Consider the following 25,424-nt stretch of genomic DNA (forward strand, 5'->3'; position numbering starts at 1 on the left):
ATGTCTGGACTTCAACTCCCAGAATTCCCCAGCCAGCGAATGCTGGCTGGGGAATTCTGGGAGTTGAAGTCCGGATATCTTCAAGTTGCCAAGGTTGGGAAACACTGATCTAGTCCAACGACCCCCCCCCCCTTCACAAAGCAGGAGACCCCACATCTGGCCTCTACCTAGGATTGAACTCACAGCCTCCTGATCGGATTGGAGGGTGGCTGCCTGCATCGCCCTGCAGCTAATGTGCACTTGCGTGGTACACTGCTCCTGTCCTTGGAGGCTCCACCTCCTTTTTCAGAATGTCAAATAGAGGAGGCCCTTTTCCCCTGGGGAAGCGGGTGTCCAGTTATTCCTAATTTTTGGTCAGGGTTGATTGATTCAGGTCCTGTGAAGTCAGGGTGCATTTCCGGGCCTCTCTTAGTTATTTTAAGATCTGGTCTTTGGGTTGTTCTGTGACTCAGTGGAAGAGAGCGAAGCCATCTCCTCTTTGCAGAGTCTGACCTGGGACAGTTCAGAAGATTGGATTGGATTGGATTTATTACATTTATATGCCGCCCTTTTCCCCCCTGAAGGGGACTCAGGGCGGCTCACAATTCAAGTCAGGGAAGGGGGTATAGACAGGGAATTAAAAAGACGAACATAACAATACACAATTTAAAAGCACACAACAACCATACCATTCGAGGAGGGGGGCAAAAAGCTCTTTAGCCCCAGGCCTGTCGGGACAACCAGGTTTTAAGGGCTTTGCGGAAGGTCTGGAGGGTGGTGAGGGTTCGAATCTCCACGGGGAGAGCTCGTTCCAGAGGGTCGGAGCAGCCACAGAGAAGGCTCTCCTCCAGGTAGTCGGCATTGGCCGGCGGATGGAATTCAGAGAAGCCCCTTCATTAGGGGAGGGGGTGGGATATAGGCTCTTTCTTTCCTAAAGAAAGCAAATATTCACAAATGCTTCCACAAAATCCATAAAAGGTAATATCCGCCAATTGTTGGCGGATATTAGCAAAGTTTGCCTAAAATGAAAAAAAAACATCATGTTTTAATCATTATAAGAGTCATTTATTAAATGTATACATCCCCAATCCCCAATGGAAGATATGAAATAGATCACCTTTTAGAATAGAACAGGACAACAGAGTTGGAAGGGACCTCGGAGGTCTTCTAGTCCAACCCGCCTGCCAAGGCAGGAAACCCTACACCGTCTCAGACAAACGGTTATCCAATTTCTTCTTCAAAAACTTCCAGTGTTGGGCGCGTTCACAAACTTCTGGAGGCCTTGCTGGCTTGTTGCCACTCAACCCCAAAATATTATGAAATCTTGCACAATTCATTTACTGAAGGTTCCTCATGTTTCCTACAGTCGCACCTCCCTCCCTCCACGTTCCTTTCCACCTTCCTTTCCATGTTCCTTTCCACCTTCCTTTCCACCTTCCTCAGAGTTTCCATGTTCCTTTCCACCTTCCACGTTCCTTTCCACCTTCCTCAGAGTTTCCACGTTCCTTTCCACCTTCCTCAGAGTTTCCATGTTTCTCAATTGCCCAGCTCATTTCCTCTTGCAGAGTTTACGGGGCTGATATCAGAATTATAATTAGCAGGGAGCCACATTTGGGGGGGGGGGAGGGAGTGGGGGGGGGAAGGCACGCCTGCCTTGAGATATCCCGGAGGTCAGGAATGCTTCTCGAGTGACGGCAGGAACCCTGCTTATGTATAGTGACGTCACTCAGGGAGGGGGAGGGGAGCCGGGCTCTCTGGACACTTGATCTCCCTGGCTGGCTCCTCCTGTGCGCCTGGCGTGGACGAGGGATCGGGCGTCATAACATTTCAGACTTGTGCATTCCTTGAGACAGAAACGGTTGTTTTGAATGGTGCTTCCTCTCTGTGCATGTTCAGGGACCGGATTAGAGAATCTTTGGGGAGAGGAGGCTCTGCGAGGGATCCTATATTTTAATGGACATTGAAGGAGAAGGGTAGGGGTAGGGATAGAATAGAATAAGAATTAATAGAATATAGAATAGAAAATAGAGTATAGAACAGAATAGAATTGAGGGTAGGATAAGAATTAATACAAAGAATAGGAATAGAATAGAAATATAGAAATATGACTCTATGACAGTGTTTCTCAAGCTTGGCCACTTGAAGATGTCCAGACTTCAACTCCCAGAATTCCTCAGCCAGCGAAAGCTGGCTGGGGAATTCTGGGAGTTGAAGTCCGGACATCTTCAAGTCGCCAAGGTTGAGAAACACTGCTCTATGAGCTGTGGTGGCGCACTCTGTGGTCAGAGTGCAGTACTGCAGGCTCCTTCTGCTGACTGCCAGCTGACTGCAGCTTGGCAGTTTAAATCCCACCAGGAAGGAGGGAGGGAGAGAAGAAGGGGGAAGGAAGAAAGGAGGGAATGTAGGAGAGAAGGAAGGGGGGAAGGTAGGAGGAAAGGAAGGAGAGGAGGAGAGAAGAAAGGAGGGAAGGAAGCAGGGAAGGAGGAGGGAAGGAGAGAAGAAAGGGGGGAGGGAAGGGGGAAGGAGGGAGGGAAGGAAGGAAGGAGAGTAGGAGAGAAGAAAGGAGGGAAGGAAGGAGGGAAGGAAGGAAGAAGAAGTAGGAATGTTGTAAGATAAGATGGGTTTATGGGACAGTAAGAAAGCAATTTCAAGTATATTGTCAACTGTAGGGGAAAAAATTGTTATAAATACATATTATTAATAACAGTTATGAGATCACATAATTGTGAATGTATATATATGAAATTAATAAATTTTTCAAAAAAAAAAAGAATTAAAAAATAAATAAATCCCACCAGGCTCCAGATTGAGGTGGGTAAAACGAGGACCCGGATCGTTTGGGGGGGGGGGCAAGGGGCCGACTCTGTAAACCACTTAGCGAGGGCTGTAAAGCGGTGTATAAGTCTAAGCGTTATGGCTGTTTGTTTAACAACCACGCAGAGTTAAAATGGTGCAGGAAAAAAGTGACGCCCTGGTCCTCGCACTTATGACTCTCGCAACACCCCCTTGGTCGCTTGCCAGAACAGCCTCCAGCTGGTTTATCAGATCTGACACACACACACACACACACACACACCCCTCCGACGTCTCTCTCTCTCCCTGCCCAGGGCGGCTTCTTCCCGGAGCACGTGAGGTCGATGAGCAGCCTGCGATGGCTGAAGCTGAACCGGACGGGACTCTGCTATTTGCCGGAGGAGCTCTCGGCCCTCCACAAGCTGGTGAGAGAGGGGCGTTTCCTTTTGCAGCCTCCCCGGGGATCATTTGGGGGAGGGGGCATGGGGCCCCAGAAGGGTCTTTTTTCTTTAAAATATACTTTTTTTATTTTCCACTTTCATAGCATATAATCACATGTATACTATTACATAGCCAATATCCTATTGTATTAAGTAGTAATTACATCAGTTCCTCTTGCAGATAAAAACCCATTATTAGCTCTTCTGCTCTCCATACACCTCTTTCTTCTGCCTCTCTCCTACCTCCTTTCTTCCCTCCATCATCCTTTTCTACTCTACTTCCCCTTCCTTTCTCCTTCTCCTCTCTCTACATTCCACTCCTCCTTATCCTCCTCATCTTCCCCCCTTACCCTCTCTCCTATCCCTCTCTTTCTTCTCTCCTCTGTTTCCCACTCTTCTACATCCTTTCTTCCCTCCATCATCCTTTTCTACTCTACTTCCCCTTCCTTTCTCCTTCTTCTCTCTCTTCATTCCACTCCTCCTTATCCTCCTCATCTTCCCCCCTTACCCTCTCTCCTATCCCTCTCTTCCTATCTTTCTTCTCTCCTCTACTTCCAACTCTTCTACCTCCTTTCTTCCCTCCAGCATCCTTTTCTACTCTACTTCCCCTTCCTTTCTCCTTCTCCTCTCTCTTCATTCCACTCCTCTTTCTCCTCCTCATCTTCCCCCCTTACCCTCTCTCCTATCCCTCTCTTCCCATCTTTCTTCTCTCATCTGTTTCCCACTCTTCTACATCCTTTCTTCCCTCCATCATCCTTTTCTACTCTACTTCCCCTTCCTTTCTCCTTCTCCTCTCTCTTCATTCCACTCCTCCTTCTCCTCCTCATCCTCCTCATCTTCCCCCTTACCCTCTCTCCTATCCCTCTCTTCCCATCTTTCTTCTCTCCTCTGCTTCCCACTCTTCCTCTCATTGGTGTATTTCAGCTTCAGAGTCTTTTTTTTAAAATCCCCCTTAAGTGTTAACATTGCATTTTTTGCAAGGAAGAGTTATGACGATGTCCTCCCACCAGCCTCCACTTTCACCTTTCCCTCTTTTTAAGGCCAAACTCATGTGCCCAAAGGGGGCCTTGGGAGCCTTCTGGTTCAAGGACTAGTGAGAGAGAGAGAGTGGGTGGAGGATTTGGGGAGGGGGGGACAGATTTCCCTCCAAAGATCTCCCCCCTCCACTTCCTCCTGCCTCCTTAACTCTCACATCCCACCCCAAGCCATGTCCTCCTCCATTGGATTTGGGCTCAGAGCACAAACCCAGATACTTTGCCCACGGGGAACAACCCCTGTGAAACTCTCCAGTGGGGAGGGTGCAGCCCCCAGACCCTTTCTGCTTCTCTTCCCCAACAGGAACACCTCTCTGTCAGTCACAACAACCTGACCACCCTCCACGGAGAATTCTCCAGCCTCCCTTGCCTGCGGGTAAGTCCTCTGCCTCCCCCCCCCCCCTGAAGAGCTCCCCCGTTGCCCCTCTGCGTGGTCCCAGGCAGGCCTGACCCCCCTTCTTCTCTCTCCTCCCACTTCCCCAGGCCATTGTCGCTCGGGCGAATGCGCTGAAAAATTCTGGGATTCCTTATGAAATCTTCCAGCTGGATGATCTCTCGGTCCTGGTAGGTGGCAGCCCTGGCTGGGGGGGGGGGGGATTCTCAGAGTGGCCACGTTGGAGATAATTGCTCTAAATTAAGGCGCACCCGTTGTTTTTGCTGTCTTCCTTTTGGGCCCCTGAAAAACGTGGCCTGCGTAGCAGCCGTGGCAGGAGTCCCAGCCACGCGATGCTCCTGTGGCCTCTTGATGTGCCCTTCCTGTCTCTCTAGGATCTCAGCTACAACCAGCTGACGGAGTGTCCCCGGGAGCTGGAGAACTCCAAGAATATCCTTGTGCTCAACCTCAAACATAACAGGTAAAGAGTCCTCGGACTGATAACCGATTGCTTAGCAGTTACAACAGACGCCCGCCCCCCGAAATAAAGCTGCTTATGACCTGATTTCAAAGTTATGACATCCACACACTCCCCAGGGCCACATGATCCCATGATTTGGGGCACTTAATAATAGCTGACTCTCCTTTACAGAGTCTGTGGTCCCATGGCCACAATCTTCCGTTGGGATTTTGCCAGTATTCAGATTTACTCCTGGCTTCCCCCAAAAGCAATACATAAAATGGGTTTGCTTAGTGCCAGAGGGTTTGCTTAACGACCACGGCATTGGCGTCACAGCAGCTGCCGAGAAGGGCAAAATATCGGGTCCAGTCACTGGATGCCTTGACCTGCAACCCCCAGTCCTCCGGGATTGGGCGGCCTATAAATCTATTGAATTGAATTGAACGCAACAACAACTCCTAGCTAAAATTCAGGGCTTTGCAAACTATGGTCGTGAGTCAAGGACCGCCGTACGTGGGGAGGGAAGAGGCAACTGGAGAGAAGGGTTTAACGTTGCAAGGCTTTTTTCTTGCCGCGAGTGAAACGGAGGCCTTTGGAAGGGCCCTTCGCGTTTGCCAAAGGAGGAAATTGTGTGTTGCGATGCCCGCCCTCTTCCCTTCCTTCCTTGGCCCAAATCCAAAACTTAAACCAGAGCCAAACCATAATGACCGCTTGCCCAAAACAGACGGCAGAGGGAAAGGTTTTCTTGGCGGATTCTGCCAGTCCCTCCTTTCATCTCAAGGGCCCGTCCGCTCTGCCCTTCTGCCAACGGCAGCTTCAACCGAGAAGCCAGCGTCGGCCTCCAGGCCTCTAGGCCCAGCCCTCCACGGAGGGAGGCAATCCCAGGGCGTTTGGGGTGGAGGGAAACGAAGGGCTCCTTGCAGGGGGGAAAAAATCGGGGGTGTGGACCGCCCGGCTGTTGAAGTGCCTCTGGCGAGCGAGCGGGGCGAGGCGCTGGCACCAGGAAGGGCCCCTCCCTGGCAGCGTAAACAAGGCGTGTCCCTCTTCTTCCCTCCCGCCCCGCCCGGCCCCCGCAGCATAGACAGCATCCCCAACCAGCTCTTCATCAACCTGACCGACCTGCTTTACCTGGATTTGAGTGACAACAAGCTGGAGAGCCTCCCCCCCCAAATGAGGCGCCTGGTGCACCTGCAGACTTTGCTCCTGAATAACAACCCTCTGATGCACGCCCAGCTCAGGTAGGAGCGGGGGAGGCAGCGGGGACCCTCCGTGTCTCTTCCCCTGGGAGTTGCAAGGGGGGGGTCCCATTTCCAAGCTGCAGACGTCGGCCTAAAGCTTTCCGGGCCAAGTGCCCGAAGCGCCTGTGTGTGCACAAATGTCCGTGCGGCCGAAACCCCCCAAATGCAATGGACGTGGTCCCGTCCCCCCACATACACAGCCCCCCTGCATGCACCCATCCCCCACGCGTGCGCGACAGAGCCCCGGTGCCTAGCTGGCCGGCGGGAGGCAGGCGTCAATGCACAGCAATCCTCACGTGGCCACGCAGAGGGTGCTGCATGCCACCTGCGGTGCGCGTGCCATAGATTTCGCCATCAGGGCCTAAAGGGAAGTCCCTCTCCTTTGCTCACTTTAAAGGCGCTAGTCCCTGGGGTTCGGGAGAGACCTGGGCGCAGGGGCAAAGGGCTGATGAGGGCAGGTGCGGCAAGTTGAGGAGGGCCAAATGGGGGCAGAAGCCCACCTTGCTTCCCTGCGCCTGGTGGTCCTGTCTCAGCCCTTCCCCCCCTCTCCTCTCCCCCCTCCCCTGAAGACAACTTCCCACCATGACGGCTCTGCAGACGCTGCACCTCCGGAACACGCAGAGGACGCAGACCAACCTGCCGACGAGTTTAGACGGCCTCAGCAGCCTGGCAGGTACCAGTTGTGTTCCCCCCCCACCTCTCGCCAGGGGCCTGGAAAGACTCCGCTAGCCCAGCCTTCCCCCCCCTCCCCGTGGCGTCCTCCAAAGGGGCTCAAATCCTGCAGCCTCCAGCTGCCTTGAAGCAATTGTAGGAACGCACTTCCGATGCGCTGGGAGAACAGCACGTTTACTTATAGTAATAGGAATGCCTTGAAAGTGGGGCGGGAGGAGATGCTGCAACACAAGTGGGGGCACTGTGGGCCCCAGAACTTGCACTCGTGGACGACCACCTGCCCCCCCCCTCCCAGTGAACCCCCTTCCCTTGTGCGACTTGGTCTTCCTCTCTCATGGTATTGGACCTGGGTACTTGAGAGACCGCCTGCTGCCAATTACCTCCACTAGACCGATTAGATCCCACAGATTAGGCCTCCTCCGCATTCCATCCGCCGGCCAATGCCGACTGGCGACTACCCGGAGGAGGGCCTTCTCTGTGGCTGCTCCGACCCTCTGGAACGAACTCCCCATGGAGAGTCGAACCCTCACCACCCTCCAGGCCTTCCGCAAAGCCCTTAAAACCTGGCTGTTCCGACAGGCCTGGGGCTAAAGAGCTGTTGCCCCCGTCTCGAATTGGTATGACTGTTGTGTTTTAATTATGCATTGTTTTTTATGTTGTTTAAATTCTTGTTTGTATCCCCCTTCCCTGGTTGAGTTGTGAGCCGCCCTGAGTCCCCTTCGGGAAAAAGGGCAGCATATAAATAAAATCAACATCAACATCAACATCTCTGCCCTGCACAGATGTGGACCTCTCTTGCAACGACCTCATCCGTGTCCCGGAGTGTCTCTACACTCTGTCCAACCTGCGGCGTCTGAACCTGAGCACCAACCAGATCTCGGAGCTGTCTCTCTGCATCGACCAGTGGACGCAGCTGGAGACCCTCAACCTGTCAAGGAACCAGCTGACTTCCCTACCGGTGGGTGGCCCTTCCTGGAGACCACCACCCTCTTGTGGGCTCCTGGAGTCTAGCTAAGGGCAAGACCGGCAACTGGAGCAGGAGCCAATGATGGCTTTATTAAACCATCATCGTATTTGATTAAAGCCAGCAGGTTAAACCAACGGTGGTTTTGAGGGGTTTGACACAGGTCTAAGAGCAAAGCAGTTAGACTTATATACCGCTTCATAGGGCTTTCAGCCCTCTCTAAGCGGTTTACAGAGTCAGCATATCGCCCCCACAGTCTGGGTCCTCATTTCACCCAGATAGATAGACGATGATAGATAGATAGATAGATAGATAGATAGATGATAGATAGATAGATAGATAGATAGATAGATAGATAGATAGATAGATAGATAGATAGCAATAGCAGTTAGACTTATATACCGCTTCATAGGGCTTTCAGCCCTCTCTAAGCAGTTTACAGAGTCAGCATATCGCCCCCACAGTCTGGGTCCTCATTTCACCCAGATAGATAGGTAGGTAGGTAGGTAGGTAGGTAGGTAGGTAGGCAGGCGGGCGGGCGGGCGGGCGGGCGGGCGGGCGGGCGGGCGGGCGGGCGGGCGGGCGGGCGGACGGACGGACGGACGGACGGACGGACGGACGGACGGACAGACAGACAGACAGACAGACAGATAGATAGATAGATAGATAGATAGATAGATAGATGATGATAGATAGAGATAGCAATAGCAGTTAGATTTATATACCGCTTCATAGGGCTTTCAGCCCTCTCTAAGTGGTTTACAGAGTCAGCATATCTCCCCCAACAACAATCCGGGTCCTCATTTCACCCACCTCGGAAGGATGGAAAGCTGAGTCAACCCTGAGCCGGTGAGATTCGAATCACTGAACTGCAGAACTGCAGTCAGCTGAAGTAGCCTGCAGTGCTGCATTTAACCACTGCGCCACCTCGGCTCTAAAGCATCAGAGTTCCCTCAACCAAGCATCTAGGTAGTCCTTGATTTACGACCAATCACTTAGGAATCATTTGAAGCTACAACCGATATAAAAAGGGGAACGCATGGCCAGGATTCACTCTTCCTTAAATGGGGAAGGGGGCTATGCTGGATACGTTGCTGTTACAGAAAAAGCAGAGATGTTCAGGAACTGGCCATATTCCAGGGATAAGGATAGAGGCCTGGGTTTCCGAACCTTCGTACCTTGAAGATGTGCGGGCTTCAACTCCCAGAATTCCCCAGCCAGCATGCTGGGAGTTCAAGTCCACAGGTCTTAAAAGCTGCCAGGCTTCAGAAATGTTTTTTTTTTTAAAAAAATATAATTTTTATTAAACATTATTACCTTTAAAAAACAGAAAGAAAAATACAACAACATAAGAAAGACAAATCATATATAACAATACAAAAGTAAATATACAGCCTTTTGTATCGGCATTCATTAGTTATACTTTTTTTTTTAAGCGTAAAACATACAGATACAAATACCGTTTTAAACATACAACCCCCCCTCCCCTCCCCCCCCCGCGGTGACAGTCATTCACAGCCCAACTTTTTTCTTTCCTTCCTCATTGTTAGGTCTCTAAGCCACATCTTCTCATTACAAAGTTCAGGGATCTATTACAATACCCATGTTCACTTTTAACTTTCCCCGTTTTAAGTCCCTGCTGTTCTCCTAGTCGCCCACATATACCATAAGTTCCAGCTAAGATAATGTTCCGTTTCTCCTTTGTCCCTCAGCCAACCCGTCATTCTGTCCATTTCTGCACATTCATAGATCTTTTTAATTATAGCATCTTCCGACGGTATGGTAGTGGATTTCCCAAATTGTGCATAAGTTATTCTTGCGGCCACAATTATATGCAGGCTCAAATGCCATATTGAACTGCTTATGTTTTCTGGTTTAATGCTTAGTAGAAGGTTCTCGGGTCTCCATTCCATGTTTGCCCCAGTAAGGCTTCAGAAATGTTAAGAGGAATGTAGAACAGTAAATCCATTTTTTTTTCTCTCTCCCTTTGCATTGCAATTTATGGAGACTTTTGTTCTATGTTTGTAAAAAACCGTTCGGATCTTTCGTGCCACAAGGGATGCATTTGGACAAAGTCTTGTGGAAAAGCAGCTTCTGAAATGGGGATTTTCTTCCTGAAATTAATATTTCATCCGTTCTTTTCCCCCCCGCCGGTTCTCCAGTCTGCCATTTGCAAACTCACCAAACTAAGGAAGCTCTACTTGAATTCCAACAAGCTGGACTTCGATGGCATCCCCTCCGGCATCGGGAAGCTGGCCAACCTGGAGGAATTTATGGCAGCCAATAACAACCTGGAGCTCATCCCCGAAAGCCTTTGCAGGTAAGTCACGCTTGGGCTCCTCCGCCCGGCAGCAGGGCCGCCGTCGTTCTCTGGACAAAAGCTGGACTTCTTCAGCTGAGCTCATCCCGCTGACCCTCCTCCGTCCGTCCCCAGGTGTGTGAAACTCAGGAAGCTGGTTTTGAACAAGAATCGCCTGGTCACCTTGCCGGAAGCGGTGCATTTTCTGACAGACGTCGAGGTGAGAGTTTTTGGGGTGGGCAGAGGAATCTTGCAAAGAGGAGGAGGAGGAGAATGGGGCGTCCTGTAAAAAAGGAAGTTTTTCCCAAGAGGCAACTGGGCTTTCTGCGTTATTATTATTATTTTTTTTGGAAGACATTTCGCTTCTCATCCAAGAAGCTTCTTCAACTCTGACTGGACCCACCCACCCACCATCCAGTCAGAGCCGAAGAAGCGTCTTGGTTGAGAAGGGAAATGTCTTCAAGGAAAAAAACCAGAAAGTCCAGTTGCCTCTTGGGAAAAAGCCCCTTTGGGACAAGAGTTGAAGGTTAAGGACCAGCTGTAAACAAGAACCTTTTTTAGTTTTCCATACAAAAAAAAATTCACCAAGTGAAGGAGAGGAAGAGTGGGAAACAGAGGAGAGAAGAAAGATGGGAAGAGAGGGATAGGAGAGAGGGTAAGGGGGGAAGATGAGGAGGAGAAGGAGGAGTGGAATGAAGAGAGGAGAGAAGAAGAAAGGGAGGGGAAGTAGAGTAGAAATTGATGGAGGGAAGACAGGATATAGAAGAGTTGGAAGTAGAGGAGAGAAGAAAGATAGGAAGAGAGGGATAGGAGAGAGGGTAAGGGGGAAGATGAGGATAAGGAGGAGTGGAATGAAGAGAGAGGAGGAGGAGAAAGGAAGGGGAAGTAGAGTAGAAAAGGATGATGGAGGGAAGGAAGGAGGTAGGAGAGTGGGAAACAGAGGAGAGAAGAAAGATAGGAAGAGAGGGATAGGAGAGAGGGTAAGGGGGGAAGATGAGGAGGATAAGGAGGAGTGGAATGAAGAGAGAGGAGAAGGAGAAAGGAAGGGGAAGTAGAGCAGAAAAGGATGATGGAGGGAAGAAAGGAGGTAGGAGAGAGGCAGAAGAAAGAGGTGTATGGAGAGCAGAAGAGCCAATAATGGGTTTTTATCTTTCTGGGTATTGTTGACAAGAGGAACTGATGTAATTATTATTTAATACTATATGATACTGGCTACGTATAGTATACATGTGATTGTATGTTATGAAAATGGAAATAAAAAATATTTCACAAAAAAAAAGAACCTTTTTGTTTTGAGAAAGTCTCCCAGATGGCCGTTGAGGGCTCAGGGACAGCGAGAGAAAGTGGGTTGTGGTGGAGAGACTTCCCTTCTCACATCAGAGCCCCAAGCCTTGTCGCTGAAGAACTTATTTGTCTTCTCTGCTCCTGACTGAGGTCCTCTTCTCTGCCTGCAGATCTTGGATGTCCGGGAGAACCCAAACTTGGTGATGCCTCCAAAGCCCATGGACCGAACTTCAGAATGGTACAACATTGACTTCTCCCTGCAGAATCAATTGCGGCTGGCTGGGGCATCTCCTGCCACGGTGGCAGCGGCAGCTGGAGGTAAGTTTAGGACCCTCTTTGGGGTCCTAAAGACCCCCTTTGGATGTAGGTTAGGACACACTTCAGTTGTAGGTGTGTAGTTTTCTAGCCTTCCGCAGCAAACAGCCACAAGAGAAGGTCAAACTGTTGCCTTCAGCCCGATCATCTCAAGAACTTCCACCTGCCTTGTAAACTAGAAGCACGCCGATCTTCCCGATCTTGTTACTTCCAGGTGGGAGCTAAAACTTCTCCGTCCAATCTTCTCCTCTCCGTCTCTTGCTTCCTAAAACTCTCCCCCCCTCCCTCCTTGGGTTCCAGGGAGCAGCCCAAGGGACCCCCTGGCCCGGAAAATGCGCTTGCGAAGACGCAAAGATTCAGCCCAAGACGATCAAGCCAAGCAGGTCTTGAAAGGCATGTCAGACGTGGCCCAGGAGAAGAATAAGAAGCTGGAGGTAAGGCGACGGACCACAAGGTTGGATTCCTGCCCGGGTGACCCTCGCCCCCGCCCCCTCCATGGCTGCGGAGGAAACGGAGAAGCTGTGATGGGGGGCTAAGAGGAAAACCCCTTCCCCTTTTCCCCTTTAGGAGAACGGAGACCTCAAATACACGGATCTGAAGACCCGCCGTTGGGACAAGAGCCTGGAGAAGCCTCAGCTCAACTATTCGGAGTTCTTCACGGAGCACGTGGGGCAGCTGCCAGGGGTCACCGTCTGGCATATCGAGAATTTCGTGCCCATCTTGGTGGACGAGGCTTTCCATGGGAAGTTCTATGAAGCCGATTGCTACATTGTGCTGAAGGTGGGCGTTGCCGAAGGGCCGGGTTGCGTGTCTGCCTGTGTGTGTGAGTATGATATGCCCACAGCCACAACCTCTCCATCTGAGGCTGGTTTAGGGCAATGTCCTACAACCACTTTCAGAAGTTGGGCCAGATAATCCAGTCCACCGTCCACATCTGGCTGTGGCCTTTCAAGGTTAAGAGCCGAGGTGGCGCAGTGGTTAGGGTGCAGTACTGCAGGCCACTTCAGCTGACTGTTATCTGCAGTTCGGCGGTTCAAATCTCACTGGCTCAGGGTTGACTCAGCCTTCCATCCTTCCGAGGTGGGTGAAATGAGGACCCAGACTGTTGTTGGGGACAATATGCTGACTCTGTAAACCGCTTAGAGAGGGCTGAAAGCCCTATGAAGCGGTATATAAGTCTAACTACTATTGCTATTACTAAGGTTATGGAGAGCAGATCGCCCAGAGATGAAATCCTCTTGGGAGACATTTTCTAGAGCTGGAGAACATGCAGGCAGTTCACCAACTTGCGACCGGTTGCTCAACAATTGCCCGAAGTTACGACAGACCTACCTTAGGTTACGTACGCCCCAGATTTAAACTTGGGGTGATCTTGTGACCGAACTTTGAGTACTTAGCAACCAGGCCGCAATAACCACCATGAAAAGGATGGTAAAATTGGGTTGGTCGTGGTTTTATGGCCATGTGTGACAGGCAGGGTCCTGTTGAGGGCTACCTGTTCAGGAAGAGCAGGCGTAGGGAGAGGCCCGAGGCAGGCCTTCATCCCTCTCCAACTCCTAAATGCTCTTCTCCAGACTTTCCTGGATGACAGTGGATCCTTGAACTGGGAGATCTACTACTGGATCGGCCAGGAGTCCTCCCTGGATAAGAAGGCCTGTTCGGCTATCCACGCCGTCAACCTGCGGAACTTCTTGGGGGCCGAGTGCCGGAGTATTCGGGAAGAGATGGGGGACGAGAGCGATGAGTTCAGCCAGGTACCCACCTTTCTCTGGGGGCGGGGAGAGGGGGGGCTTCCTTTCCAAAGACCTTTGCAAAAACCCAGGCCTTCCGAACTGCGGGGAGCGGCCCCAAGAAATTGGGAACAGGAGCAAAGAGGGCAAAGGAAGAGCAAAATGACTTACTGTATATACTCGAGTATAAGCCTAGTTTTTCAGCCCACTTTTTGGGCTGAAAAAAGCCGCCTCGGCTTATACTCGAGTCAGTGAAAAATTTGCCCGAAATGGAGGAGAAAAAGGAGTGGGGCCATGCCGCTGGGTGACACTCGTGAATGGCCCGGCGCCCCTGTGAGTTTCCCCTCCCTCTGTGTCAGTTTGCCGCGCAGCGCGCACCGCACCATCCCCCCTCCTCACGTTCTAATGTAATGCAGGGCTATCTTACGATTCCCCTTCCTCCCCCTCCTGCCGCTCTGCAACGATGTCCCACCTCCTCCTTGTTATGGCAAGCAGCCACATAGCGATGTCCCACCTCCTCTGGTACAGTGATCCAATGATAGGAATCACTGTGCCGTGTGTCATAGGAGGCGGGACATCGCTCCCGCGGCTGCACGGGACATCATCATCACAGTGGGACATCAGCATCATGAGGTGAGTGAAGTATTTCATTGAATACACCGCTAGTTTACTGTTTTTCTTTGAAATAAATATTCAAAAACATTATTGGTATCTATTTTTATTTTTGAAATTTACCGGTAGCTGCTGCATTTCCCACCCTAGGCTTATACTCGAGTCAATAACTTTTCCAGTTTTTTGTGGTAAAATTAGGTGCCTCGGCTTATATTCGGGTCGGCCTATACTTGAGTATATACGGTAATAGGTGGCAGGTTGGCTTTAATGCAATTGTTTCTGTCTTTCCGCTTTTGAAAATCCCCTTTTTTTGGACGCGAGGTGTTTGATCACGAGATCTCCTACATCGAAGGGGGCACGCCGAGTGGCTTCTACACGGTGGAAGACGTCCATTATGTCACCAGGTAAACCTGAAGCGTCCCCATCATTCAGGCTTGGCTCCAGGTGGCTCAGGAGGAAGCCGGCGGTTACGTTTGGGAGTTAGAAAGGAAGCCCGAATCTCTCAGTTCAAAAATAATGATTTCACAGGCCCATTAAACTTTTCTGCTCTTACTCTACCTGCAGCGCCCCCAGGAGTTATGGGTTACCTGGTGGAGTTTCAGGAGACCGTTGGGGTCTTTGGGCTCAAAACTGGTGGCTCCCTTGGCAATTTAGGGGTGGGACCTGCCTGCTATCCTGACTCGCCCCCAAATGAGCCAGCTTGCAAATCTACAAGTTATTGCCATCTTTCCTTTTGGGCCTTTGGCCTGCCACCCTTTCTATTATTCTACTACGCATTTCTTCTATGGTGGGAAAATGGGAGGAGGGAATTGCACAGAGTTAGATGCTATGTAGCCATAACAACATTCTTTCTAGAAAGCCAAGGTCATCCTTTGTCTCTGCACCTGGCCGGAACTGGATAGGTAGAACTGCCAGCATGGCAGTGGACGATTGGACCATGGGATGGGCTGGTGGGTGTGGGGGCAAGGTCTTAATAATTCGGAGCTGTGAGCAATACTTTGCCTTCAACTCTTGATTTACTTTTGGGTGCTATTTGGAACCCTGCCAGTTATGGACGTTTCTAGCTTGACTATTCTGCGATGGCAACTTGCAAACCGCAAATCCGTCCTTTGAGAAGGCTGCAGGAATTGTTCCAGCCTCTTGTTTTTCAAATGCCTCCTTCTTCGAATGGCTTTAGAGGAGAGAGAGAGAGGATTATCAATTGCACAATGTTCATTTCTTGTTTTCTCCGTCCGTCTGTCCATCCCGTCCCCCCCAAAGTGGATTTGATCAAACTGTTGTTTCTGCCATTTCAACGCAGGCTTTACCGTGTTTATGGAAAGAAGAATATCAAATTGGAGCCAGTTCCTCTGAAAGCAACCGCTTTAGATCCTCGGTAAATACGCGGAGCAGACGCCTTTTGAAGCCTTGAGTTCCGTCGGCTGCTGGGTGGGTGGCTGGGAAAATGTTTTGCTGCTGCCTATGTTAAAAAAAATACATTTCTCCGCTCCTCCTTTTCTTTTCTTCCTTCTAGTTTTGTCTTCCTGTTGGATCACGGCCTTGAGATCTACATCTGGAGGGGCAGCCAGGCTACTCTCAATGGTACCACCAAGGCCAGGTGAGTGCCAAAAGAAGGGCGTGGCCCAGCTGCTCTCTGAAACATCTGGAGGAGTTTAGAAGTTTAATAACATTTATATGCCACCCAATCCCGTAGGACTCCGGGCGGCTGACAATACAATAAATCAAAGAGAAGAGAAGAAAAGATAGATTTAAAAAACACACCATGCACTCCATTCTGAGTGGGGGCTGGACCATATTTTGGGGTCAACAGCCCCAGGCCTGCAGGGGTGCATTGATTTTAGCTACATCGCTATCTGACCTTGCCATTACTGCCAGCACCCCCCAAAAAATAGAACCTTCATGGTGATGTCAGTCTCCAAAAAGCAAGAAAGGCACTAAAAGAGATTTTTTTAGGAAGATTTACTTATTGTTCCTCACCCGTAGATAAAAACCTTGCCAAGCTAAAGCCATAAAACAGAAGAGACTCTGGGAACCGTTAAGGAGGAGCTGACTTCACCCTCTTTCTCACACACAAGCTCTCTAAGCTGCTTTGTCTCTTGCTCCTCTGGAATCCGCTCCTTCCCTCCTGGGAATCTGGACAACAGTCCATCACAGGGATTTGGGGGGGGGGGGGGAGAGAGATCTGGTAGCCCAGCCAGTGTGTCTCCTTCTCAAGGCTTGGCTGTGTAAAAGCAACTGTGCCAAAAGCTTTGAAGGCTATGTTGTGACTCAGCAGAAGTTTGCTGTGAGTTGAGTCGGGATGCAAGATGAACAATGCAGCTGGGGCTCGTTAGTGGCGTCTTCTGGTGATAAAAGGACGCCCTGGTTGCAGGAGTCAACGTTCATTCGTTCATTCAACGTTCATTGATCATCAGTCGTGGTTTGTGAGAGACACTTGGAGAAGTGATTTGCTTTCTGTAACCCTGATTCAAGGAGACACTTGGAGAAGTGAATTGCTTTGTAAGAGTTTTGTTTTTGCATTCTGTTATCTTCTTGCCAGAGACTTTATTTATGTTTATTTTTGGGCTCGCAGCCAGTCTGAGCCGAGGACTGATAAAGTTCTTTCTTTTTAAGTTTGTCTGCCTGTCGTCTGTTAACGAGCGGAGAAGGGGGGGGACAGAACAGGCTACTAACGTTGGGCACAGATGGAAGCCAGGAGCCTTTTATCAATGGAGATCCAGGCTCTCTGTCATTCTGCTGCTTCTGGATTCACCTCCCGCCCAACCCCCTTCTCTTCTCAGGCTCTTTGCTGAGAAAATCAACAAGAACGAGAGGAAAGGAAAGGCGGAAATCCTGCAGCTGAGTCAGACCGAGGAGACCCCGGAATTCTGGGACCTCCTGGGTGGGCAGGCAGAAGAGATCAAAGCCCACGTCCCAGATGACTTCAAGCCACCCAGGCCGAAGCTTTACAAGGTGAGGGAGTTGAGGAGAGAGAGAAGGAGGGGCTGGCACATCTTAAGAGTGGATGCCAGCCTCCTCCACCCATTTCTGTAGGGAGTTTCCAGGAACCTGCTTTTTTCTCTTGCCAATCAAATCCCCCCTGCTCTAGACTTTAGTTTTGGGGCATTTGTGCCTAAAGGGGTTGATTGTGAGAGAAAGCAGGACTTTGGAAAACCAGTGATGCTATGTGGGTTTGGGTGACATCCAAGATGGCTCAAACTGGGCTTGGCTTGCCTTGCCTCCTCCTCTGGGTAAATGCTCTTCCTTCTTCTCCGTTCCTCCCCCTGCGCAGGTTGGCTTGGGACTGGGCTACTTGGAGCTGCCCCAGATCAACTACAAGCTCTCCGTGGAGCATAAGAAAAGGCCACCGGTGGACCTCTTGCCCGAGATGAGGCTGGTAGGGACAACGTCTGGGAAGTGCTGATGAGTCCAGAGTAGAAGTTCTAGATCAGTGTTTCTCAACCTGGGCGACTTTAAGTCCTGTGGACTTCAACTCCCAGAATCCCCCAGCCAGCTATGCTGGCTGGGGGATTCTGGGAGTTGAAGTCCACAGGACTTAAAGTCGCCCAGGTTGAGAAACACTGTTCTAGATGGTTTCTCCCCCTCTTACCTTCCTGAAAGGAGATTCCAAGTGGTCCAGTTGAGCCTCAACCATTCTCCTTCTGTCTTCTCCTTTGGTAGCTCCAGAGCCTGTTGGACACCAAGTCGGTCTACATTCTGGACTGCTGGTCAGACGTCTTCATCTGGATCGGCCGGAAGTCCTCGCGCCTGGTGCGGGCGGCTGCTCTCAAACTGGGACAGGAGCTATGCAGCATGCTTCACCGACCCAAACACGCCATGGTCATCCGGAACCTGGAAGGCAACGAGTTCCAGGTTGGAAGGAGGGCGATTTGGCGAGGAGGGATGATGGTTTGGTCCCAAAGGACTTCTAACCCTCTCCAAGGGTCCGTCGGGCCACTTGCCAGGAGAAGGAAGTTATAGGGAAGGTTGCAGGGTTCAGAAAGTAAGGGGGCAGGATTTACGAAGCGAGGGGGCTTCTTCTAGCCCGATGTGAAGCTTTGGAGGAGAAAAGTCTCAGCTGAAGAGACGAGGGTCTTTTTTTAAAAATATACTTTTTATTTTCCATTTTCATAACATACAATCACATGTATACTATTACATAGCCAATATCCTATTGTATTCAGTAGTAATTACATCAGTTCCTCTTGTCATCCACGCCCAGAAAGATAAAAACCCATTATTAGCTCTTCTGCTCTCCATACACCTCTTTCTTCTGCCTCCCTCCTACCTCCTTTCTTCCCTCCATCATCCTTTTCTGCTCTACTTCTCCTTCCTTTCTCCTTCTCCTCTCTCTACATTCCCCTCCTCCTTATCAACCTCATCTTCCCCCCTTACCCTCTCTCCTATCCCTCTCTTCCTGTCTTTCTTCTCTCTTCTGTTTCCCACTCTTCTACATCCTTTCTTCCCTCCATCATCCTTTCCTACTCTACTTCCCCTTCCTTTCTCCTTCTCCTCTCTCTTCATTCCACTCCTCCTTATCCTCCTCATCTTCCCCCTTTACCCTCTCTCCTATCCCTCTCTTCCCATCTTTCTTCTCTCCTCTGTAAAACAATTCATTTTTTGAAATATACTTTTTTATTTTCCATTTTCATAACATATAATCACATGTATACTATTACATAGCCAATATCCTATTGTATTAAGTAGTAATTACATCAGTTCCTCCTGTCATCAACGCCCAGAAAGATAAAAACCCATTATTGGCTCTTCTGCTCTCCATACACCTCTTTCTTCTGCCTCTCTCCTACCTCCTTTCTTCCCTCCATCATCCTTTCCTACTCTACTTCCCCTTCCTTTCTCCTTCTCCTCTCTCTACATTCCACTCCTCCTTATCCTCCTCATCTTCCCCCCTTACCCTCTCTCCTATCCCTCTCTTCCTATCTTTCTTCTCTCCTCTGTTTCCCACTCTTCCTCTCATTGGTGTATTTCCGCTTCTGAGCAAACTCCATTCTATGTTGATGGCATTTATGCTTCCATATCAATATACTCAACATATCTTAGTTTTAGAGAAAAAATAAGAGAAGACAGTATACATGTGCAATCATATTACATTAAAATCTAACACCCCTTGTCAAGCCTAATATTCATCCCTCCCTCCCCCCCCCCCAACGACCCCCAGCCTTCCCTCCCCCGACTTCCCAGAACCCATACACGGTATAGATCTTTAACAAAAACAGTCTAGATTTGGTCTGGATTTTCTGATGGGGATCCGTGTCCCTGCCAGGTCTTCAAATCCAAATTCAAGAACTGGGACGACGTCCTGAAGGTGGACTACACCCGCAACGCCGAGGCCGTCCATCAGCCTGGTGGCCTCTCAGGAAAAGTGCAGAAGGATGCTGAGAAGAAGGACCAGCTGAAGGCCGACCTGACTGCCCTGTTTCTTCCACGCCAGCCCCCGATGCCTCTGGGCGAGGTAGGCCCTCCAAGGTGGAGAGATAACTAAGCTAGGCCCACCACTCTGGCGCCCTTGTGTGGAAATAGATAAAGCATTCTCCCAACTAGCGTTTCCCAACCATGGGTGAACTTCAACTCCCAGAATCCACCAGCCGGAAGAGAAATTGGCTGGCTGGGGAATTCTGGGACTTGGAAGTCCACCCATCTTGAACTTGCTGAAGGTTTGAAGAACACTCCTCCAAACACTGGACGATGGGATCATTTATGACCCAGATCTGCTCCTGGCAAAAAGAGGAAGCATCTCTTTTGAGACACCTAGAACCTTTTCCCACCCAAAGCATTCCTCCCTTCTTGCCCTTCCTCCGTCTCTCGCTTGAAGGCCACCTCGGTGACTCAAGTCTTTGGGCGGGTGGTTGCTTCCCCTCCTCCCCACAGGCAGAGCAGCTCATGGAAGAATGGAACGAAGATCTGGACGGCATGGAAGGGTTCGTCCTGGAGAACAAGAAGTTCACCCGGCTGCCTGAAGAGGAATTTGGCCACTTCTACACCCAGGATTGCTACGTCTTTCTCTGCCGGTAGGTCATCTCGCCAACTTCCCAGGTGCTCCATGACTTTGGTTTCCCAGGGTGTGTGTGTGTGTCTTTCCATCCTGCCTTCTCCCTCTGTCCAAATGCATGATGTTCCTCAAAGCAGGGAAGTGGGTTGAGAGCAGATGCTTCTTCAGAAATGGTCCTCTCCCATTCCAGTGGGAGTCTCTGGGGGACCCTCCTCCCCGATTCCTGGTGGGCTGAAATTCACACTCTGATCATGGATGTTGACCTTTCTTTGCTGGGACTCAACCTTTAAGAGACGCCCTTCCTGTTGGGTCCCACGTGTGGGCCCTTTGGACAAGGCCTGGCCAACCCCATCCCTTCCTTGAGATGTTCTCCTAAGTCTCCACTCCTCGGAGCTGATCCTGGTGCTGGAAAAGGTTCCTCTTTTCTGCTGCTTGAGGAGAACTAACTGAGTAACTTTGGTTTTGTCCCGAGAGATACTGGATCCCTGTGGAGACGGAGGAAGATGAGGAGGAGAAGAAGAAGAAGAAGAGAGAGGAAGGGAGCGCTGAAGGAGAGGAGAAGGACGAGGAGGAGGAGATGGAAGAAGAAGAGAAGCAGCCAGAAGAAGACTTCCAGTGTGTGGTTTATTTCTGGCAGGGCCGTGAGGCCTCCAACATGGGCTGGCTGACCTTCACTTTCAGCCTCCAGAAGAAATTTGAGAACCTTTTCCCAGGCAAGCTGGAGGTGAGCCAGAAGATCATCCCTGGGGCCCGAAGGAGAGTGGGGAACTGGGGGCACCCATCCTCTCCGCAGTCTTCTGGGCTGGCGTTTCCAAACTTGGCCCCTTTAAGGTTGGCCCCATGAGGGATTCTGGGAGTTGAAGTCCACCCATCTTCAGAGCCAAGTTTGAGAAAAACTGCTGTAGGAGCAGAGCTGGAATAAATCACCCTGCCCTCCATATCTCTGCACCATTGACCAGGATGTTTTGGCCAGAGGAAGGCAGGGGTACTAAAATTGTCCTGCCCAGGTGTGCTGGACTTCAACTCCCAGAATCCCCCCCACCCCCACCCAGAATGAGAAATGCTCCCTGATTAATCTGGCCTGGAAAGGACCGTTCTTAAAAAAAAACCACAAACACATTAAGGCAGAGATGCCCACTTTAAAATTTGTGGACTTCGACTCCCAGAATTCTCCAGCCAGCTAAGTACAGCTGAGATTTCTGCAACACCCCCCTCTCCCCAAATCCTCCAGGTTGTGCGCATGACCCAGCAGCAGGAGAACCCCAAGTTCCTCTCCCACTTCAAGAGGAAATTCATCGTCCACAAGGGGAAGAGGAAAGCCAGGGATGACAATCTCCAGCCCAGCCTCTACCACATCCGCACCAACGGCAGCGCGCTCTGTACCCGGTGAGGGGTGCCATTCCCTGTGGGCAGGGTTGGGGGTCTTGGGCCTCTGGCCTCGCTGAGACCATTCAAAGCCTCAGAGGGGGGTGGAGGGTCCTGCTAGACACCTGGGAGAAGTTCTCCCATTTCTGCTCTCCTTGCATTTTGGGAACTCCCCACTGGGTTTACACAAGAGTTTGGATGTTGGAATGCAGAGATGGTTCGAGGTTCGAGGTTCATTTTATTTATATGCCGCCCTATTCCCGGCGGGACTCAGGGCAGCGCACAAACCCAAAGGAGGGGGAGGGAAAACACAAAAACTACAACAAAAAGTACAGGGCATTTAAAACAACCAACAGCCACACGATTCGAGAGGGGAGGGGAACTCATCAACCCCAGGCCTGCCGACACAGCCAGGTTTTAATGGCTTTCCGGAAGGCCTGGAGAGAGGTGAGGGTCCGAATCTCCGCGGGGAGCTCGTTCCAAAGGGCCGGAGCCACCACAGAGAAGGCCCTCCCCCGGGTAGTAGCCAGATGACGTTGTCTAGTAGACGGAACCCGGAGGAGGCCTAATCTGTGGGATCTAATGGGTCTTTGGGAGGTAATTGGCAGCAGGCGGTCTCTCAAGTGCCCAGGTCCAATACCATGAAGGGCTTTATAAGTGAGAGATGGAGAGCTAATGTCGTTTGGGCATTTCTAAAAGAAGCTTGGCCATCTTCTGCTAAATCCTACCTCCCCACCACCACCCAGAGACCATCCAGAGAGAGTTTGTTATGTTCTGGAACACCGGAACAAACTCTGTTTATCTTCAGGATACCCCTAAGCCAGTGTTTCTCAACCTTGGCAACTTGAAGATGTCCGGACTTCAACTCCCAGAATTCCCCAGCCAGCGAATGCTGGCTGGGGAATTCTGGGAGTTGAAGTCCGGACATCTTCAAGTTGCCAAGATTGAGAAACACTACCCTAAGCCTTTGGCCAAAGCTGCCTCCCTTGATGTTCCTGCTCTTTCTTTGTGAACCAAATGAATTCCCTTCATCATTCTTCTTTGGCCACGTATCGGTCCATCAGCCCAACTCCCCAAACCCAAATCGGGCCAAACCCAGACATGGGAAGGTACTGTGGTTCCTTCCCTTTGTCCCTCTGGGTGCTGATGGGTCTCCTCACCTTCCCTTCCAGGTGCATCCAGATCAACACGGACTCCAGCCTTCTGAACTCCGAATTCTGCTTCATTTTAAAGGTAACCTAATGGATGAAAACCGAACTTCCTCTTTTTTTAAAAATCTGATGCTCTTTTGCAAAATGCATCACGGAAGTTTCGAGTTTAAGTGTTTAGAGTTTAATAGAATTAAACTCATTGGGACTCTGGGCGGCTCACAAGCAAGATAAAAACATTTCAAAAGAATTTAAGAAAGATACAATTATTAAAATAATACACCATCCATTCAGTCTAAGTGGGGCTGGATATTAATCAACAGCCCCAGGCCTGCCGGAACAGCCAGGTCTTAGTGGCTTTACGGAAGGCCGGGAGAGTGGTAAGGGTCCGGATCTTTGCAGGTAGATCATTCCACAGGGCCGGTGCCGCTACAGAGAAGGCCCTCCCTCGGGGGGCCGCCAGCCGGCATTGTCCGGTCGATCCTGTGTGATCTTTGTAAATATGTTTTATTTCATTTCATTTCGTAGAATCACATATATACTGTGCATAACCGGGGCATATAACATTGAACAATAAACACAGCCCACCCTCTTGTCACCAATACCCCCCAAAATACAAACCCAATACACCACTTCGACCCACCATACACCCTTTCTTTCGCCCCCCCCTCCAACTTTCCTTCTTCCCTCCAACGTTCCCCTCTATCCTACTTCCCTTCCCACTCTATCACTCCTCTCTCCCAATACACTCCCTCTCTTCCTTCTCACCATCCCTCCAATCCTTTCTCTCACCCTCTCTACCCCTCTTTCTTCTATCCCTCTACTCCTCCCTTCGGTGTATCTCTGCTATCTATCAGTATATTCAGCTTGTCTTATTTTTACACTAGAATTAAAGAGCAACAGTATACAAGTGCAATCGTGTTATTTTAAAATCTAACATGTACTATATTTCCCCTCTCCCCCCCTCCCCCCTAAGACCCCACCTCCCTTCCCTCCCCCCGACTTCCCAGAGCCCGTACACGGTATAGCTTTTTAACAAACACAGTCTAAAATTTGTTAAAACAAAGGAAATTAAAGGGGGAAAAAAGAGAGTCAATAAGATCTCTACGTTGAGCTCAGCTTCTTGCTGTCCCCCGATCCTGTGTGATCTTATTGGTCGTTGGGAGGTGAATGGCAGGAGGCGGTCTATCAGGTTGGAATTCAAGGCCTCTTTCCGGGGCACTGATCCCCCCCAAAATGGGTGCCCCCCAGAATGCTAATACTTTCGTACCCCCCACCGCCCAGGCTGGCTCTGAATTCATGTAGCCTGAAGCCCTCTCGGGTGGAAGCCAGGTGGGAGAAGGCTGACCTCTGGCCCCGGGAGGTCCAGCCGTTGCAACTTTTTAAGACTTGTGGACTTCCAACTCCCCAGGTTCCCTTCGAGAGTTCCGACAATCAGGGAATCGTATACACCTGGGTCGGCCGGGCTGCCAATCCCGATGAAGCCAAGCTGGCCGAAGATGTCATGAACCACATGTTTGACGACTCGTACAGTAAACAGGTAACGAGAACATTTGCAGCTCAGAGCACCAGGGCCCCGAGTTGTTTTCTTGCAAACCTTTCGTGACCCAACTAGGTAACCTCATCAGTGCTAGGAGGAGGGAGTGGGGATTGCTCCATATTTACACACGGTGGCAAGCTGTGCGACTGGATCACACCACCACCTCCTGGCCAGCAATCGACAGCCTAAGTGAGGAACCACAAGGAACACCCTCGGGGCCAGCTACTCCTATATAAACAGAGAGCAACCCCCCTCCTAGCACTGATGATGTTACCTAGTTGGGTCATGAAACGTCTCCCAAGAAAACCACCAAGCTCAAAGGGCCCCACAGGGGAAGACAATGCGGTTGGGGAAAACCCACAAGCGAATCTTCCCCACTTCCCCTCCCCTCCTCTTCTTCCTTCTCCTCCCCTCCGCTCCTCCTTGGTTTGCAGGTGATCAATGAGGGAGAAGAACCAGAGAATTTCTTTTGGGTGGGGATTGGAGCCCAGAAACCTTACGACGGAGATGCCGAATACATGAACTTCTCCCGTCTTTTCAGGTGGGCAGTGGGTCCCCTGGGGGGGGGGTCCCTTCTTCCCCCCAAAAAGCTCCCCTAATTCCCCTAAGAGCCAAGACCCACCCTCCCTTTACATGGCTTTTATTCGTTTTATATGGGTCTTTTTACTGTTGGTAAGCTCATTTTACTGGTGAGATGGGCAGCATATAAATTTAATAAATAAATATAAATTAAAAAACGAAATAAAAGGAAAGTTTCTGGAGAGCCACAGGCCAAAGAAGGAGCTGCCCTTTTTCCCCATCGCCATCCGACAAACCCTCCCATCTGTAGCAGAATCCAAGAGGCTCCTAAAAAGACTGAATTTCCTCCTCGGGGTGGGGGGGAGTGAGGGGGGGTCCCTTCTTCCTCCTTCTGCCTGGGGCTCCATCTCAAGGCTTTTTCCTGGCTTTGTCCCTCGCCCACCAGGTGCTCCAACGAGAAGGGCTACTTCGCGGTCTCGGAAAAATGCTCCGATTTCTGCCAGGATGACCTGGCCGATGACGACATCATGTTGCTGGACAACGGCTGCGAGGTCAGTCTGGGGCAGGAGCCGGACGGGACCCTTGGCTGGCTGTGGCCTGGAGGGGATGAATGGCTTGCAAAGTGGTGGGAACCAGAAGGAGATGCCTGCTTTGGTCGCCTCTGGAGGAG

The 25,424-nt window shown here is 50.5% G+C and overlaps 1 protein-coding gene across 1 annotated transcript in view; it reads left to right on the top strand.

Annotated features, from left to right (window-relative positions):
- The window catches only part of FLII (FLII actin remodeling protein), a 28,832-nt gene that overhangs the window by 1,013 nt on the left and 2,395 nt on the right, over nt 1-25,424 (top strand). Inside the window, exons 2-28 of the mRNA XM_087701749.1 lie at nt 3,087-3,197; nt 4,551-4,622; nt 4,730-4,810; nt 5,015-5,100; nt 6,156-6,317; nt 6,887-6,990; nt 7,772-7,947; nt 10,116-10,273; nt 10,388-10,472; nt 11,707-11,854; nt 12,152-12,285; nt 12,419-12,631; nt 13,426-13,605; nt 14,515-14,597; nt 15,494-15,568; nt 15,707-15,790; nt 16,974-17,145; nt 17,465-17,569; nt 17,854-18,045; nt 19,457-19,645; nt 20,062-20,201; nt 20,657-20,906; nt 21,414-21,568; nt 22,720-22,780; nt 24,107-24,235; nt 24,670-24,776; nt 25,200-25,305. Coding sequence (XP_087557875.1) covers nt 3,087-3,197; nt 4,551-4,622; nt 4,730-4,810; nt 5,015-5,100; nt 6,156-6,317; nt 6,887-6,990; nt 7,772-7,947; nt 10,116-10,273; nt 10,388-10,472; nt 11,707-11,854; nt 12,152-12,285; nt 12,419-12,631; nt 13,426-13,605; nt 14,515-14,597; nt 15,494-15,568; nt 15,707-15,790; nt 16,974-17,145; nt 17,465-17,569; nt 17,854-18,045; nt 19,457-19,645; nt 20,062-20,201; nt 20,657-20,906; nt 21,414-21,568; nt 22,720-22,780; nt 24,107-24,235; nt 24,670-24,776; nt 25,200-25,305 — 3,558 coding nt within the window. The remainder of the gene's footprint in view (nt 1-3,086; nt 3,198-4,550; nt 4,623-4,729; nt 4,811-5,014; nt 5,101-6,155; nt 6,318-6,886; nt 6,991-7,771; nt 7,948-10,115; nt 10,274-10,387; nt 10,473-11,706; nt 11,855-12,151; nt 12,286-12,418; nt 12,632-13,425; nt 13,606-14,514; nt 14,598-15,493; nt 15,569-15,706; nt 15,791-16,973; nt 17,146-17,464; nt 17,570-17,853; nt 18,046-19,456; nt 19,646-20,061; nt 20,202-20,656; nt 20,907-21,413; nt 21,569-22,719; nt 22,781-24,106; nt 24,236-24,669; nt 24,777-25,199; nt 25,306-25,424) is intronic.

The sequence above is a fragment of the Thamnophis sirtalis genome, unplaced genomic scaffold, assembly GCF_051295495.1.
Source record: "Thamnophis sirtalis isolate CommonGarterSnake01/CBP01778 unplaced genomic scaffold, rThaSir2_p1.2 scaffold_14, whole genome shotgun sequence".
NCBI classification, from domain to species: Eukaryota; Metazoa; Chordata; class Lepidosauria; order Squamata; family Natricidae; genus Thamnophis; species Thamnophis sirtalis.